The 18081-nt window shown below is 32.0% G+C and overlaps 4 protein-coding genes and 1 long non-coding RNA gene across 13 annotated transcripts in view; 2 read left to right on the top strand and 3 right to left on the bottom strand.

The window, feature by feature from the left end:
* The window catches only part of Pkn (serine/threonine-protein kinase N), a 31704-nt gene extending 24110 nt beyond the window's left edge, over window positions 1-7594 (bottom strand). For 3 of the 4 annotated variants that reach the window (XM_086913275.1, XM_086913269.1, XM_086913265.1), the window contains exons 1-3: window positions 7192-7594; window positions 3330-3455; window positions 1430-1631 (exon numbers count right to left, since the gene is read on the bottom strand). In XM_086913275.1, coding sequence (XP_086769401.1) covers window positions 1430-1631; window positions 3330-3455; window positions 7192-7215 — 352 coding nt within the window. In that variant the 5' untranslated portion in view covers window positions 7216-7594. The remainder of the gene's footprint in view (window positions 1-1429; window positions 1632-3329; window positions 3456-7191) is intronic. The other variant, XM_086913283.1, reaches the window with a different exon arrangement.
* A 213-nt stretch (window positions 7595-7807) lies between these two features.
* On the bottom strand, window positions 7808-10946 carry Cog6 (conserved oligomeric Golgi complex subunit 6). Of its 5 annotated transcripts, none has more exons than XR_015293686.1 (9): window positions 10288-10461; window positions 9947-10221; window positions 9734-9878; window positions 9462-9673; window positions 9167-9411; window positions 8712-9103; window positions 8475-8636; window positions 8237-8411; window positions 7808-8162 (listed from the first exon to the last, which is right to left on the bottom strand). XR_015293686.1 is itself a non-coding variant. In XM_086913311.1 (9 exons), exons 1-9 carry the CDS (start codon window positions 10363-10365, stop codon window positions 7929-7931), a joined length of 1845 nt encoding a protein of 614 aa, XP_086769437.1. In that variant the 5' UTR covers window positions 10366-10946; the 3' UTR covers window positions 7808-7928. The 5 variants fall into 5 exon arrangements, 4 of the variants coding, with proteins under 4 accessions (XP_086769437.1, XP_003691096.1, XP_086769432.1 ...); XM_086913311.1 differs by having other exon boundaries at window positions 8237-8398; window positions 8751-9103; window positions 9167-9390; window positions 10288-10946; XM_003691048.4 differs by having other exon boundaries at window positions 8237-8398; window positions 9167-9390; window positions 10288-10946.
* On the top strand, window positions 10824-13325 carry Snx16 (sorting nexin 16). 2 transcript variants are annotated; one of them, XM_003691049.4, is made up of 5 exons: window positions 10824-11035; window positions 11367-11670; window positions 11760-12068; window positions 12169-12296; window positions 12486-13325. In XM_003691049.4, exons 2-5 carry the CDS (start codon window positions 11401-11403, stop codon window positions 12523-12525), a joined length of 747 nt encoding a protein of 248 aa, XP_003691097.1. In that variant the 5' UTR covers window positions 10824-11035; window positions 11367-11400; the 3' UTR covers window positions 12526-13325. The 2 variants fall into 2 exon arrangements, with proteins under 2 accessions (XP_003691097.1, XP_086769462.1); XM_086913336.1 differs by lacking the exon at window positions 10824-11035 and having other exon boundaries at window positions 11257-11670.
* On the bottom strand, window positions 13194-17408 carry LOC100868316 (b(0,+)-type amino acid transporter 1). Its single transcript, XM_012495168.3, has 3 exons — window positions 17056-17408; window positions 13622-14920; window positions 13194-13535 (listed from the first exon to the last, which is right to left on the bottom strand). Exons 1-3 carry the CDS (start codon window positions 17150-17152, stop codon window positions 13474-13476), a joined length of 1458 nt encoding a protein of 485 aa, XP_012350622.2. The 5' UTR covers window positions 17153-17408; the 3' UTR covers window positions 13194-13473.
* On the top strand, window positions 14340-16603 carry LOC147658599 (uncharacterized). Its single transcript, XR_015293716.1, has 4 exons — window positions 14340-14475; window positions 14591-14951; window positions 15793-15963; window positions 16122-16603. It is a non-coding gene; the product is annotated as an uncharacterized LOC147658599 (long non-coding RNA).
* Window positions 17409-18081: the final 673 nt, after the last annotated feature.

The raw sequence follows: 18081 nt of genomic DNA on the forward strand, positions 1-18081 counted from the left end.
GAATTGCACGATAGAGTTGAAATTTGACGCTACGCCGGTGACTATTCAGAGTACCACGACCCCTGATTACGAGGATCGCAGTTAATCGTTCCTAATTTATGTCCACCGACTGCACAGCGTAGTACGTACGCGCCAGAGAATGTTCCAAGCGAGGGAAATGACCAGCCACGGTGACTGGAAATGCCAGGAGAGCACTATTTCCGGTATATAAAGTATCGTTGCAACTCTATAATTTCTCAAAAACTTCCAGACGTTTCAAAGTCCAGCCATGACTCATACATAGCGTACAAACAACAAGTAATTCGCGCTTAAGCGAGTAAATTGAATTTTATTCTCGGCCGAGATCCCATTTTCTGCCTCTCGAAACAAAAAAATTTAACCGCAAATATATCAATTTCTACGTATTTAATACCATTCGTATTTCGTTCGTTCATTCCATAATCTCTTAATATACACGTTTTATACCGAAGAGGATCGTAAATTTTTCTTCAAATTTTAAATCATGAAAAAAGTAACGCGTGCCTATTTTCCATCGAGTCATATTTCAACGAGCCGTTTATCGGGCCGTCGATCGCTGGATCCTCGATGAAACGATCGCTAAGCGAAACGGTTATGGCTCCAGATAGTTGGGCATGCTCGATTTGCCAGGCCAGTAATAAAGCAGTAGCTCGCATGCACGGTTGGCCTCTATAAAGCGAAGACGTCTCGACGACTCGTTAGCGGGTGGACTTATTAAGTGGCTGCTCGTTAACGACACAGAAAAAGAGATAAAGAGAGCAGTCGTTAGCGTGCGGCAGAAAGGGTACATACCGGAACACTGGCCATTAAGCCCGATGTATCGATAAGTTATTCGTGAATAAGCAGAAATATGTAATTGATATGTCGAAAAGAAGCCACGGTTGCGCGTCGACTCGATTTTACGAGAGAACATAAAAATAAAAATAAAATAATAATACAACAGTTTAGGTAACAAGTAGTGCCGGAATTCTATTTTAAATGCTCGGTTAAATTCACACTACCGAGTCGATCCTCCTCCACGGTAGACGAGGAGAGAAGAAAATAAATATTAACAACGAAAATTTAACGATTACGATTAATTTAATGCTTTTTTTTCTTTTTTTCTTACGATTCTTTCATAAGTTGCAACATCTTACCGATAACGCGCCGCACCAAATCACGATTTCGCACGGTCTCCGGTTAAAAAAATCCTTGAACTCGTTTATAGTATCGATGGGTCGAGCGTATTCGCGCGCACGAACCGCCATTCGGCCGAAGCAGTAATTGATCGGCACGAAGTCTAACACGCGGCATTACATAAAACCCGTTTAGGCGGCGCATGAGTCTGCCTTATCCTCTCGGTCAATGCCATGCAGCGTTAAGGCGAATACAAAGATGGTATCTGCCGTGCGACTTCTCTCTTTTGCCTTACCTTGACCGTTCGAGTGATTTTGCTGGGGCGACTGCGGCTGGCCCTGCGTCAATATAATTTGACTCTCCAGTTGTTGAAGCTCGGCCTGCAGTTCGTTCAGCTTACTATTCGACTTTTTCACGATCGTCGCCACGTCGGAGAGCGCTTTACGATCGGTCGCCACTTCTCTCAGCTTCTCGGCGCCGGCCTTTATCTTCAGCTCCTGCAACCATATACATGCATATTTCTCGTCGTTTTATGGCGAGCCTTTTGTGTTACGAGACGACTGCGTCGAAGGTGAATAAATATGTATTCGCCACATGTAGTTCGTCGATACACCGCATAGATGGAACCACATGGAGGGGGCGGAATTTCGCTTCACAGAATTCGTTCTATTGTTGTTATCGATCTATCAATCGTTAGAGCGCGTCGATACCACTCCTTTCCCGAGGCAAATGAGACGTAAAATTATATCAGGCTTCATGAGGCTATCCTTTCATTCTATTACCTTCTATTATATTCCCCGCTAACTTTTACTCGGCGAGCACACCTGACAGGAGCTATATCTTCTAATCATGACTGACCCGTGAATAATATTTGCGAGCGGCATAAAATGATTACTAGGTTACTAGTAGGAAAGCGAGATTGGTACGTGAAATGTTTTACTTACTTCGCCCAGTATGATTTATAACTGTTTGTGTATAAGATTTGAACACGGAGAAGATGTTACGTAAATAAAGATAATGCACGGCACCAACTTATGATTGCATCGATATGAATTGTACAACTATATATATATATATATATATATATATATATATATAAATATATTTTTTTATAGCAAGTTCTGATTATCATCCGATCCGATCGAAATCACGAGAATATACGTTAGATATTTTATATTGCAAAGAGTATTGAATCACAGCAATATTCGTATTCGAATCGTGTCAAAAGTGTTAATACATTTTGAAAATATTTTTCGCGATCTTTCAGAGTTATTTTAATAAATCTTTCGAATGCGATTTCTGTCATGTATATCATCTTACTTCCAGTTATTAACATTCATAATTATTTTTCGCTAACAGTTATTACGTTGAGAGTAATAATTATTCTTGAACGATCGTTCGCATCCTAGTGTTCCCTAGCAAAAAAAAAACTATGGAGAATTTTATTTTCGAATGAATTTCATGTATAAATCAATGGAGATTTAAAAAAAAAAAAAGGATACAACAAATCCATTTGAAAATACGTAATAAAATATTCTCTTTCGAGTAACGCTCGAAATTAATTTTCGCTAGGGGACACTAGATCGTATTAGATGACTAACCGATAAGTAACTTTCACATTCAACGCGGTATCCTCCAGAGAGTAATTCTCCTTTGCGAATTTCCAAATGTGTTCGCACTCAAGGAGACATAGACTGGAGACTAGCACCTCGAGTCATGTGTAAAGTATTAAAACCGACTCGTTATCGATTTACGATCAACGAAAAGGTAACGGGGGGCTCATAATTTCTTATCTTATTGCTGGCCCGCGAAACGGACGAAGAAAGCGCTCTCTTTTTTTCCTCTCTTTTCCCCCTCCTGGGGAATAACCATAAATTCTGCCCGGTATCCATTAGTCACGTGGATCGTGCCGGTTTTCAACGGGCGTGCCGTGGATCGACGGTGGCCTGACACATATCGGATTTCTCCGTTCCTCTCCCCTTTTAAGAAGAACGGAAAAGGATAGACGAAACGATCGAGAGGACGAGCGAGGAGAGGAACAGCGAAAGGATACTCTTCTGTCGTGCGAGGGATCGGTGCTGCTCGCGCGAGCAGCATGCTACCGTGTATATTGCGGTGTACGGAGAGAAAGAGGGAGAAAGAGAGCTTCGGGGAAGAGGCGTAGCGCGGAGAAGGACAAACGAAACTCGACATACCTTGCGTATTTCTCGGCGTATGTGCTCCCGGAGCTCGTCGAGACGAGCCGGCAAGGGCACCTGGTCACTGCTAGCCACTCCATACTTGCTCGACAGTTCGTACACCGGGTGCCTGATGTAATCGCCCTGGAACAGATTTCGAATTCGATTATTCCAACGTTACGTTATTTTTCTTTCTCTATTCCCCCCCCCCCCTCTCCATTTCTTTATACTTAATATCGTAGTATTAAAAAGATGATAAATTAGAAGGTTTAACCAGATCGATTTATCATTGTTGTTACTACTACGTTGCTCTAATATCATGGTTGAGCAATATTTAATCCTTAAAGCTCGTTTTTAACCCGATCGATTAAAATTAGGTAATAAAAAATGACGCGAATCCAGAGTTATTTTCGACCCGCCGTTAATGTCGTTGCTTTTCTATAGATGCAAACGGATAATTTAATCGTATATAACGAGAACAAAATTTTTTTTCCTCTTCAGGGTGATTAATAAACGTCGGCCTACCCTTTCCATTTCCACGTTTAATCCTGGCAATGACATTTACATTTTTACAGGGAACGTCGAAGAAGAAAGAAGGACGAGGCTGGGCTTGTGAATTTGCGAGGGAAAAACGTCGCGGAATATAATACACGTTCTCTCCGTGCACGGCCGGAAATTGCCTGGCGCGTTGCGGCGGATGTGCACACCGCTGTCTACTCGGAACAACCACGCTTATAAACTCGCGGCGAGTCGCGGGAAATATTGATCTGAAAATAACGTATATTGGATATATACTTGTTAACAATCTAATTAATGACCGATTTTATATTTAAATTATTTAAATTTTTCGACTGACGATCGAATATGAGATAACGATGACTCGATCAATTTTGGTGGCGCTATCGCGCTATCTCGAGTCCACGTATGTAAGTACTTTATATATATAGAAAAATAAAGGATTAACATTATCGAAAATATATAATTGAAAATATAATAAAATGAAGAAATGATTGATTGTTTGTACATTTGCCCTTCCTACACGTTCGATTTTATTTATTTTAAATAAATATTTATACAACATATCGTGGTCGATATGTCTGTTATGAAATTAATTGACTTATCAATGGCACGTGTTAGACATTTATATCGATACAACCTACGAAATTGTTTAAAGGCATTAAAAGCGTACCATGTATGGTTCAATGCAGCTCCATCGGTGTTTGGGTTGGCTCGATTTTCTTACCGATAAACACCGATACGTATTCGGCTTCTTATTCTTGTCGTGTAAAGAAATGAACGACATCGTGCACCGAATTTTTCTCTATTTTTAATCTTTAACAGAATTTCGTTCGGAAATTCCTTTCTCCAGTTTTTATTGGAATAATATTAAAATATGTATTCGCATTACTTGACGCGTGAAACCAAATTCGCATTTATATCTACGCACTCTGGTCCAACGAGATCACAAAGGTCATTAACTTCTGCCAGTGGAAAAAAATTCGACGACTTATATAATTGAGAAAACGAAATTAATAAATAATTATACACGATCAATCTTTTAAAAATTGTTCCTCGTTGGTAACAACATTCGGTTGAGAATCTAGGCTGCACACTTTGACCACCTGTTGCGACAAACCGCGGTGTATGAGCCTTATCTTCGTGACGAGCTTCGAATAATTCGTTCACAAATTCAATTTTCTTTTCATCACATTCGAATACTTGAATTTTCATCGATCCACGGTCCACTTCACTATAAATAAATATATAAAACAGATCTATGATGGACGAAATGGCATGTACGTGACTGACTTGTGGATTTCTATAGACTGACTAAAGACTTTGCCGATGTTTTATCTCTTATCGTGGTGCGATAACAGTGTTGCGACTTTCTCAAGTAACAGCATTAATCATCTACCTCGTTACAAATCTGATTATACATTTTTGGTTCGAGTTCGCCATATATTTGTTATATGATAGAAAATAAATAAATCGTATTATAAAATCTTAATAATAATCTATATATCCTTAATTGCAAAGAATATATGCGAGGGATATTCTATTTCTGTTTATTTGATACATCTACAAATGTTTAAGTTTGAAATTTTAATGATTCGAAAAATAATATACGTTTGTATATTCTCAATGAAAAATGTGTAATTAGTAAAACTAGTGAACATGCGTTCATTGGTACAACTGAGATTACATATAGGAGTTATGAGTTGAATTCCTCTTAATCTCTTTTCAAAAATTTCCGCCGTTCGAGACAATGTGAATCAATGTGATATTATTTATTCACGTTATACTTAAAATTCCCACCACTCGATGCAATTTAAATTTATTACGTATTATTTATTATTTATTACAAACGTATTATATTAAATTTCAATATTCCAATAATTAACCTTACTTTATTCGGTAAAGTTAGAAGGATAGGACGGGAAACTTAGAAAAAAAATTTGCATCGATAATTTAAATCGTGCAACGATACAAAAAAAACTTATATAATTCGGGAATTGGATACGATTTTTACGAGAGAAACAAAATCGGGTGGGTGGAATTTAAAGAAGCAACGAACCCTCAACAAACGTATGCATCTGTATACGTGTTTGACACACTGACGCATGAGCTATTTTCATGCATTCCGTAATATGTGTGCCATGCATAATAATCTCGAGAGGTCAATAGTCGTCACAAGCATTGTAGTAACAAGAACATAAAAATCATCCGGTGATCAAAACATTTACAGCTTCATCGATATTGAGTTGACATGGAACAGATCTAAATATTATGAGTAAGATGAGATAGTTTAAAATCTTGCGTATCTGTAACATTTATATATAGTCGTGAAGTAAAGATAATGTTTTAAAAAATAATAAAAACAATAATCAAGAAGTTGTAACACGCAGAACGCAGCAATATCGTTAATAACAAAGTTTCGCCCTTCAAAAATTATAGCCATTTATGTTATGATTAATCGTTACAAGAAAATAGAACTCGAGATCAGTATAGCGCTGCGAGGTGTACCATTTTATTTTTAGGTTACGCACAACGAAAAGCATCTGTTAGCAAATTGCGAAAGTATCGTATATCTAGCAAAGTTGAACAAATAAAACTGTATAATAATAATTGTAATTGCATCGATGAATTTTAACATGCGAATTTAAATCATGAATAAATGAAATTTTTCATATTTCGCGCGATGGTAAACAGATCAAAATTTCTTGAAAATACGACGAATATTTTATATTTTATTTTGAATATATATATGAAAATATAATGTAATCTGAAATTCGATGTAAATTTTTTGTTAGAAAAAAATTCGATATCAACGTTCAAAAGAATCGATAATCGTAAATATAAAATTTGACGATGATACGTTAAAAGCTGTGTCTGCTATAATGGAGTTTCTATACAATCATGTTCCTGTCAGAAGGATTCTTGGCCGTTATTCGACTATACTTTTGATAAACGTATTCGAACTGTACACTTATGCTGGTAATGTCAGGAAATACCACTTGCCGATAGGAACAGGTGCTACCAGAAACTGTATGGAAACTTGTTGAAAATATATTAAACGAATTTAAGCGATATCAAAGATATACAATCTATCTATCTCATTTAATATAAATCAAACTAAAGATAATAGATAGTTTAAGAAGAAATCACTGATCATCGTCATCTTCGAAAAACATTCTGCGAACGTAGAGACAAGTGCGAGCGTGTTGTCGGCGTAAGATCGCGAAAAGGAGATAAAAGTAATATGCAAACTGGTTAAATCACGTCCAAAGCAATCTTTTATTATGGCGGCTGGAATCATCAGTCGGGTAGCGACCAACGCGGACCAGTTCGTAAAGAGAGCGTGGATGGACCTGCGACTCACCTGATAATAGCTTGATTCCGCCATCTTGGACACTATACTCCACTCACTCACTCACTGCTTTCTATCCGTCCTTTGTGTATGGAACGACGAAGTCCATTGTGTTTACACGAGCAATGAACGTTACACTACCGATCTGGTTGGAAGTGTCTGCATTTTATATATTACCACGCACGTTCGATCTTAGGGACGAGATGTTTTGAATGTAAATCTTTGGATAGAAAACGACAAAAAATTACTACCACAGAGAAGTATGAATGAAAGACGCGCGGCTCGCGAACAAAATGCAGACACGAGCGCATTCCACCGCACCAGACTGAAGACTGACGGAAAGTGCCGGGCCAATCGTGGCCCAAAGGCGCGCGCACTATACTTCCACCGCTATCGCTAAAGGTGCGTTCACGATGTCACTTTTACATCATCTTACTGACTACAGCTTTTATTCATTGGTTGATTCCGATAGAACAGTAAAATAACTAATCGTGTGGAAACTTATACCTTGTAAAAACAATAAAAATACAATCGAAGAGAATAGGTTATAACCATATTGAATTAACCTATAAATTTCTTTACTATTTTTATAACAAAGAAATTTCTAATCGATACAAAAATAAAACCGTTTCTATATATAAGTTAATAAATTTATTTAAAATCTTAAAATTATATTTTACAATCATGTATTATTTACACATTTAACTTCCATATAGTTATGTTTAAAAAATGTTTTTTTCAATTTGCGTTTAAACCGAAATCAATGTTTGTAAAAGATCCTCGGGAGTTCTTGAAAATAAACTGTTTGCATTTTGATACAAATTTTTTGGATCATGACAAGATTCATATAATTGTTTATAAATAGCTCCAATAACTTCAAAAGAACGTTTTTGTACTATCGAGCGATGATTACTGCTTTGCAATAAACTTATTTGTGGCAATAATAATACATCTGGCATTACTAGAAATGCTTCCAGTTTGTTCTGTAACATATTAAGAATTTGCAATAAAATTAATATATATTTTTCATCAAATGATAGAATAATGGTTAACATACTGTAAATTCTTTCACACTTAGAGGATCCATTCCAGGAATAGAAGACAATGGACCTTGTTCATGACCTTGTAAAATAGTATAAATTGAACCAAGATTTAAATGCGCTACTAATGAACTGGCTTGTTCTGATGTAAGAGTATCTATTTGTGCATCAGATTGGGCCTGAAAAATATTACTTTACAATTATTTTAACAATAATGTACATAAAACATTCGTGTATTAAATTCGCTCCAATTACCTGTAATCTTTCTAATCGTTGATCCATATATTCATACAATGCTAAGGTAGATTGTATTTGATGCATACAATTTAAAAGATATACAGCCATGTCTACTGTAGGTAATCTTGATGCTGTTTCATTAACTTCTTGTAACAAAGGATCAATAATGCACGATACTATCTGTAAATTATTTGATTTGTGAAATTAAAAATATATTTGATTTCGTAAAATAATTAAATGTAATGTGACACAAACCTGCAGCATATCTTTCTCTCTATCTTCTGCAATACTTACTACAGAAAGAATTTCATTAAGAAGTGATAATAATCTGGAAACAGACGGAGCAGGTACTAAATCATTTCCTGGAGGTTCTGCGCGTTCGCCAAGCGCAATACGCGTCTCCTTTTGAAGTCTACTTAAAAAACTTTTTTCGCTTAATGTTAATAAATCTGTTAATGTTGAATCTAAGGTACTATCTGGTATTACTTGTTGAATTATCATGTGATAAAATCTAAGAAGAGTTGTAACAGAATATAATAATGCTGCTGGTATATCTACAGATATAACATTTTCTATTCTTGATTTCAAAGGATGACAAAGTCCATCTGTGATATTACTCAAAGATTGTTTAATTTGATCTGATAAATCTAAAATATATAATAAAAAAATAAGAAAAATAAAAATAAAAGAACAACTAATTTAATTTTTACCTGTTTTATCACAGCCTTTTACTAAAGTAAGAATATTTTCTTTTTCAACAGGAATAACTTGATGAAGCCAAGCAAGCATATCACCAATATATCTTTTGGGATCATTTGCATGCATTTCAATAGGATTAGGTGTACTACCGTATATTTCTCCTAATGTTAAAGCATCTATGAATGAACCCACTAATACAGTTCTTCTTGCTGTACAATATTCATCTAACACATATCTAAAAAAATATAGGTAATAACTATAAATTGTTTTAGACAAGTAATGTTATATTTAGACATCAATCCATACTTAAATAAAACTGGTCTATCTTGTAATTTATTCATTGCTTTAATTAATAATGGTGCTAAACGTTCATTTTCAATATGTTTACATTGATTTTGTGTCCATCTATATAGCCTTTCAAGAGCTGCCTCTTGTAACAGAGTCATCCTTTGCATAATATCTAATCCTAATGTCTGATATCCTGATTGCATTAATATCCTACAACTGCTATGGATTTCCTACAATTTAAATTATTATTAATTCATTTTTGATTGAAATTTTTTTTATAAATATTATACCTGAACACGGTTAACTACAGAAAAAAACTCTTCTGTAATAGGTGATTCCCTGGTAGAACCATGTAAAATATTTTGTTCAGATGAAGTCAATTGAAAATTTTTAATAAATGCATTTGCAACTTCTTGTTGCATAGATAAAGTTTGACTAAAAATATTAATATTTCATATATTTTCTTTTTTTTAAATAAAAATTTACTCATTCAGTAAATATACCTTTTATTTTGAAGTTTTGCAGTTTGATCAATAAGCTGTGATGTTTGTGTTTTTGTAGTTTGTAAACGATTTGTCATACATTGAACTGCATTATTCATAGCTAGAACATCTTGATATATGCCGTCTAAAGAAGATTTTACTTCTCTAAAAGCAGATAAAAATTCTTCATTTATAGCAAGACTTCTTCTTTCAATTTTACTACGTAAATTTCTACGAGAATTCAATGTATTTTCTGTAAAGAATGTGGATAATTCTTTTAAAGCTTCCAATGTATCCTAAAAAAGAAATGTTTATTTTTTATTAAATGCATATATAATTACAATATAATATAATGTAAATACCTTGTCATTCTCAACTCTTGATTCGAGCAATTTATTAACCCTTCGAACTAAAGTATTATTAGTGTTTTTTTCGCCCATTTTAAATATCTTACTTTTTTATATTTAAATTCATCGAAATATATAACCTATTTTTTGAAAACTGTCACGTAGCAAAAGTGATATGCATAGCTACGTATATAGAATTTATAGAATACGTACTCATCTATGTATTGTGCAATTGATTTTAATAAGATATCAAAATGCTGACTTTTAAAGAAATTAAACTTTGAAAGATTTATTTTTTTAAATTATTTATTGAAGAATATATTTTTTAAATTGCTGTTTAAATTTTACCAAAATTAAAAATATTAAGTCGATATTAATAAAATTAAATATATATATATATATATATTGGAAAAATAGAAAATACGATAAGAAATATTTCATTTTTCTGATTATTTAAAGTTAGGCAATTTGAATTTTTGAAGTTTAAAATATCAATGGTAAATTAGAAATTTTTTTATACATATCTATGTTTCCAATTTAGTTTACCATCTAACTTATTACAATTTCGCAGAGAGAGTATATTTGCAAACTTTCAATATGTCATAGCAGTTTTCCTATTATTCCATTTTTTAAATAAATTTAAACTTATAAGATATGTAACATTTTGTAAAAAGATTCATAAATTATGATATCATTGCGAATATAGTCTAGATAGAAAAAAAAGTTATAAAATTGTATATTATATTTATTTATTTATATTGAGGTTAGTGTTTTCTTTTAATTGTAACATATAATATTGTATTGTTGTTGTTAGAATTTTAAGTTTTCACTTTTAGCATGTTATTATAATATGAAATTATTATAAATTATTATTTATATTGTTCTTTTATATTTTCTTTTTTACTTTTTGTTGTATCTATAAAATGTTATGTTTGCATTTTATTTCTTTTTATGTATATAAATATATTAATTATTTTTATATATAATTTCAAATAGATTTATATGCAATTAATAAAAAAATAATATTTATTGCATCAGTCCATATTATTTTATTGTATACTTTCATAATAATTTTATTTTAATTTCTTTTTAAGTATGCATGGTTTCATTTAATTTATTGGTGGTAAAATGTCCACGTCAGAATCTGGTGTAGGATGTATTAGTGAAGTTACACTTGCAATTAGTAAAGCAAAAGGTTCTCAATCAGGCACTGTTAGAGCATTGGATAGTCCGGACTCTGATGGATCTGGACATTCAAACTCATTTACTGTGCAACGGTTTAATTATTCTAATAATGATAGTGCAAACTCAGATATTTTGCACCCTCCATTAACTAGTGATGATTTAAGAATACCAATTGTTGGATATGAAGTTATGGAAGAAAGAGCTAGATTTACAGTTAGTTGAAATAATCATTTTCCTATAATTATCTATTAATTTTTTTGTCTATACTAAATATACAACAATATTCAGTCATTATTTTTCAGGTTTATAAATTACGAGTAGAATTAAAAAATGGAGATTGTTGGTTTGTATTTAGAAGATATACAGATTTTGTTCGTTTATTATCACAATTAAGAAGGCAGAAAATTCCAATTTCACAATTAAGCTTACCAAGAAAAAAATGGCTTGGTGATAATTTTGCACCAAGCTTTTTAGAAGGAAGAATACGCGGTCTTCAAGCATTTGTCAATGGAATATTAAGCAGTCCTCTTCTCATAGGAACTGCATGTGTGAGAGAATTTTTTTGTTTAGATGAACCACCTGCTTTATCTGATACTGCAGAAGAATCTAGAGTAAATAAAATTTTATATATATATATATATTTTTATTATTATTATTATTATTATTATTATTATATTAATTAAAGTAAATTTATATTCTATTTTTTTGCAGGCAATTTTTGAAGCATTAGAAGATACTATATATCATTTAAGACAACAATTAAAAGAAAGAGACTCTGCTCTTGCAGCAGAAACAGCTTTATGTAATGAACTTCGCAAAAAATTACATCAAATATTAAGGCAAGTATATAATTAAATATAAATAAATGGTATTTATATTATAAATATATAATTAAATATAAATAAATGGTATTTATATTATAAGTATATAATTAAATATAAATAAATGGTATTTATATTATAAGTATATAAATAAATATAAATAAATGGTATTTATAATAAATATCAAAATTATAATTATTGTTTCAGTGAAAGACATACTTGTCCAAAATGTGGTGCATCTCAGTAACAGCTTCTTATAAATTAGAAACTTATAAATTGATATTGGTAAAATATTTTATGCAAAGACTAATATAAATAAACAGCTTTATTTCTGCTGTTTGAATTGCTATAATATAAATAATTGTTATTCGTTAAAGATGTATTTAGAGTATATTTTATGCATTTAATTACGTATTTTCCACTAATTTATACAAAATAACTTAATTTTTGTGCAAAATTTGTGCAAAAGATGTATATAAAATTCTTAACATAATAAGTACATTGAGCTTTCTTAGTATTAAACTTATATAATTTTATATGTAACTTTGAGAAGCCTTATACAGGTGCCTTATACAACTTTAATAGATAAATATTGTGTAATGTCAAAATGTAAAGTTGACAAGTAAATATTTACATGATTGTAAATGTTTACAATTTGACTATGAATATATGCCAAAGTATATTAATCTTTGGTATTTCATAAAATTCTATATATTTTGTAGTATTTTACATCGTATAGATAATGATTACGTTTATCGAATTATAATTGATATTAATAGTATTTATTGTCATCATAATACTGAAATATTGATATTATTGTGAACTTTGATATTACAGTATTGTGATATTTAGTAAAAGTATATTTATGTAAAGATATAATAAATACTTGACATTTCCATTAATTATATTTTATACTTATATCGTAATTAATATTTATTATATCTTTGTAGTTACATTATTAAATATTTTACAATACTGCACAAATATAAAAATTTGTTATATATTATAAAAATTTTTAATTAAAAAATATAAAATGAATAAATTTAATATTGTTACCCTTTTAATAATAATAACGGATATTAAGAGATTTAAAAATATCTCTCAATTGAATTATTAAATATATTTCAACCTCAACCATATCGTATAATTTAAACGGTCTTATATATAATTAAAATGTAAAATGAGAAATTATTTTTCAGTCTTCTTTATCTGGAGCAACGACAAGGCATAATACCTGGATCAGGTACGTGATTTTCGCTGAAAAAAAAAAAAACAAATTATATGTACAAACGAGATAAAGTAATTTTATTAAGAATTTACAGAAAATTGTTTTTTATACTCACTTGCCAAATTACTTTTAACTTTTTTATACACGTACGTGTGATAAACAACAATGCCAAGAAGAACAAATAACAATGCAAACAAGTATTTCGGTGTTGGTTCGTGCACGATTGGTGTTACAGCCAAGAAAATAGAAACTCCTAATATTAGCCAAGGTACTACTATCGGCACCGCGTATGGTCTCGATGCATTTGGTTTCGTTCGTCGCATGATTATTAATGATAACATGGCAAATCCATAAAATACCCATGTTAAGAAACTTGCAAATTCGATAAGTGCGATAATATCTCCCGTGAGCAGATAAAGTAACGTAAGTATTCCTTGAAATGCTACTGCCGCGGCGGGAGTCATTCTTTCGATATGTACAAAGCTGAAAACTCTGGGTACGTGGCCTTCGCGACCGGCTACATAACAAAGTCTGGATACTCCGAATTGAATACTAAGACTGCATCCAAAAGTAGATATTGCAACACCCAGAGGTATCACAAAGCCCAACCAGGAGGGTAGAACTTTTTTCGCCCAGAGTACTGCCACAGCTGGTGCTCTTACCATTTCAGGTATCGTTAGAGCAGCCATGTACATCAAATTCATCGAAACGTATAAAATGGTGATCAGAGGTACACCGATTAAAATACTTCTGAGAATATTAATTTCCGGTTTCTGAATCTCTTCCGTGACGATTGCGGCGGAAGTCCATCCATCATAGGCCCATAATCCACTATAGAACGCTAGCGCCACGTTGCCTGCCGAAGTTGTAGTACCATGAAACGGTTTCTCCAGTAATTCCGTATGACCAGTGCATAACCACCATATTCCACCGCAAATCACGAAAATACACGCAACTATTTTGCATACGGTAAATATATTTTGAACTTTCACGTATAATTTCACGCTGGTTAAATTAATGTACGTGATCAGGCCGAGTGCTAGGATAGCTATGAGTTTTTTTAATCTGAACATCCATTCTTCAGAAAGATTTTCTAAATATCCGGAAAACGGTTGTACACTGTACTCGGCGAATGTCAACATGATTACCGCCACTTCTGTTGGTCGTAATACCATTACGTAAACCCACGAACATATAAATGCTGGTATTTGGCCGGCATATTGATGCAGGGGTGAAAAAGCTTCCATGAAATAAGCATATTCAGCTCCGGATCGTGGAACGACTGTACTTAATTCGGCGAACGCGAGTGCCCCCAGTAGAGATAATAAGCCACAAGAAATCCAGACGATCAGACAAAGGCCGACAGATCCTGATCTTTCGAGAGCGCTAGTGGGGGATACAAATATTCCGGAACCTAAGGACAAAATGATCGTCAATTTTTATTTGTAAAAACAAAATATATATATGAAACAAAAAAAATATGAACTCTTATCATCGTAACTTTTATCAATTTATTATTTATTAAAAAAAATATAAGCAATTAGTAATATCTTCAAAAAATGTTTTTTTTTTTTTTATTATCGCGATGTTGCAAGTATATTAAAACTTTAAATACCGTTTATTATGATCGTTCTTACTTTTTATATCATTGTTTATTTCATATTTCAGTTTTTCAAAATAATATGATTATTTTTATTCTTTGTTATTAAACGAAATTCAACTTACACGACCACGTACGTTAAAAACGTTCTGTGTTAAGCTTTTTAATAAAAATATCATTTGACGTATATTATTCGATCTTAATGGAAAAAAGTCATCTTGCAAATTTACATATACAAATAAATAGTAAACAAGATAAATTTGCAGTTAGACTGCAAAGTTTGATTAAAATTGAGTAGATATACTTAAAGAAAATATCTCGTAATACTCGAGCGCGTGGGTCAGCAATTAACCTTGATTAACCCCTTAATTTATAATCGTGTCAAAGTTTTCTGCATAATTACCGAAATGTTACATCACGTTTTATTTTTTTTATCGTGCACAGAACTCTATAGATTAATAATTAATTTCTAAAGAATTGCGCATATTATGTACATTTGCCCCCAATTTCCATTAATTCGATTCCAACTGGTTTAGCAGAATAATAATCTGGAGAACTATTTGAGAAGTCTCATCCGATCGTGCACTTTCTCGAAAAACATTCTCGATGATAAAAGTTTTATAATTAGCATGACTTTTGCTCAAAATGTTTTTTTCTATCTAATATTTATTTTAATAATATTCCAGTTAAATGAAATACATATTGTTGTATGGTTATAACTGAATGTATAATTTTGTGTACAATGAAAATGTACAATTGTCGAATAAGATTCAATCTCCCTAATGAATACAATCACTGAAAGGGTAATATAAAAAAAACTACGATGTCTTGAATCTCTATTGAAGAACATAATCTGCGTAAGTATAAAGTCGAACTTTATTCAAGCCTATATATAATAATGCAATTACATTTAAGTGTTGTTAAATCTAAACATGATACTAAGAAACACTTCTATTGGACTTTTCTCTTTTATTTTATACGATTTTTAATACGATCAATTATCATTTATTATTAGATAATACCGTCTAAACCGGGAGTAAATATGATTTACAAAGAAACATTATCTACATATATATATTTTATGATATTATATCAATCGTATATCAAGTATTGACAGAAAAGATCAGAATATCGTTAAAAACGAATCACGAGAGTATTACACGTTTTACAATATACGGTTTACTAAAATTAAACATTAGCTCTGGTTATCGTTTCTCAAATGAACTCTCAAATGAATGTAACAGTACCGATATTGACTTGCTATTATCTGCGCAAATGCAGGGATACTTTCACTTGCAATAACATATGCATTGAATTAAATAATTGTGCATATACCATTCGAAATGTATCGAATATATTTTATATTTACATAACTCTTGGGTCAAATATTGATAAAATATAATAGGATGATTAAAACCTTTTCGCACATTTTATTTTTAAATATTCTCAAGTATTGTTAAGCGTCTTATATCATTATATAAATATGTTTTCACAAGAGAATAGAGTGATAATTATCAATGAAATCCTATTTAAGCAGAAGTTCATTGTTCGAATATGTTACGTTTAAGGATTAAAATTTCATTATGTAAGCATAATAAAGTGGAACATATGTGATGCTGATAATGCATTACGTATTTCTGGCCTTCGGCAATTATCTGCTGAGTTCATTAACAAGTCGAATAAAATTGATTAAAATGATATTGCGCAAAAAAAAAATAAATAAATAAGTAAATAAATAAATAAATAAATAATGAAAAAAATAAAGAAGTAAAAGGTGTAAAATCAATAATTCATACTTGCTGACCCTGCATAACGTGCTCTAACGTTATGCCGGAAGAAAACACTTGTTATTTAATATTTTTCAATTGGACTTAACTAAGACGAAATCTCGAATTGTTACATCGTGTAAAATTAATTTAAGACCTGTCTTTCATATATTGTTTTCATACCGATCATAACCGCCACGATCATGCCCACCGCACTGAACAGGCCTAACTCTCGTTTTAGCGCAATTTTTTCATTTCCCTTTTTCTCGACTTGTTCCATTTTGCACAATATTTGATTAGAACTCTTGACAAGTAACGATTACCACGTTATTATCCAATTCACCAGCACTACAAACTTTATTTTATTTTTGAATTCAAACGTACATCGCGCGAGACGCACGACGCACAACTTTGAGACCGCCTTCGATCAGGCTCTACATACAATCCGTGTAATGAAGACACGAATCGGCTTCCTCGTGCCTTAGAGCCGGATCGAAGACAGTACGACGTTATCGGAAGATGTCCAGAACGAGACTGAAGTGTTAACGGGTCAGCTAGTCGCTTATTTTTACAGGCGTACGATGGTCCCCCTGATAAGAGAGTACTTCATACCCTGATCGTTACCGATATCTTTGACGATCAGCCAGACGGTTTAGAAGAGTTTGAAAAATTTTGCGAATACAGATGAATAAAGACTTAAACGCATAGAAATAGAAATCGTAATTTAAATAATAATTTAAATACAAGATATACTTTTACGGTCAATTAATAATTATTTTATAAGTACTGAATTTATAAAGAGCGTAAAATTGATTGATCTTGTACCGAAATAAGAACTGAACGTGTATCACCTTGAAATTGCTTAAATTTTGAAGTATTACGAAGTTTCGCTATAAAGAAGTATGTTTGATAAGATAATTCGCATTTCATTCGATATTTAATAAAATAATGGTAATATTATAAAAAGAAATATCTCGCCGATTTATATTCTTCTTTATATTTATGTTCTTTCACCGATGACTAACTTATTTGATTATGTCCTTTGTGTTATTCCTCGTATAGTTTTATCGAAAGTACATTTGGACTAAAGATAAAGCAAATTTTTGAAAAGAGCAATGAATAATGATTGCGCAAACTATGAAAGCATATTATTTATTTGAAATGAAGAAATACTATAAAAAAAGAAAAATTCTATAATATTGTAAATTT

The sequence above is a fragment of the Apis florea genome, unplaced genomic scaffold (assembly GCF_048593485.1).
Source record: "Apis florea isolate Af1SG1 unplaced genomic scaffold, ASM4859348v1 contig_1914_pilon, whole genome shotgun sequence".
Lineage (NCBI taxonomy): Eukaryota > Metazoa > Arthropoda > Insecta > Hymenoptera > Apidae > Apis > Apis florea.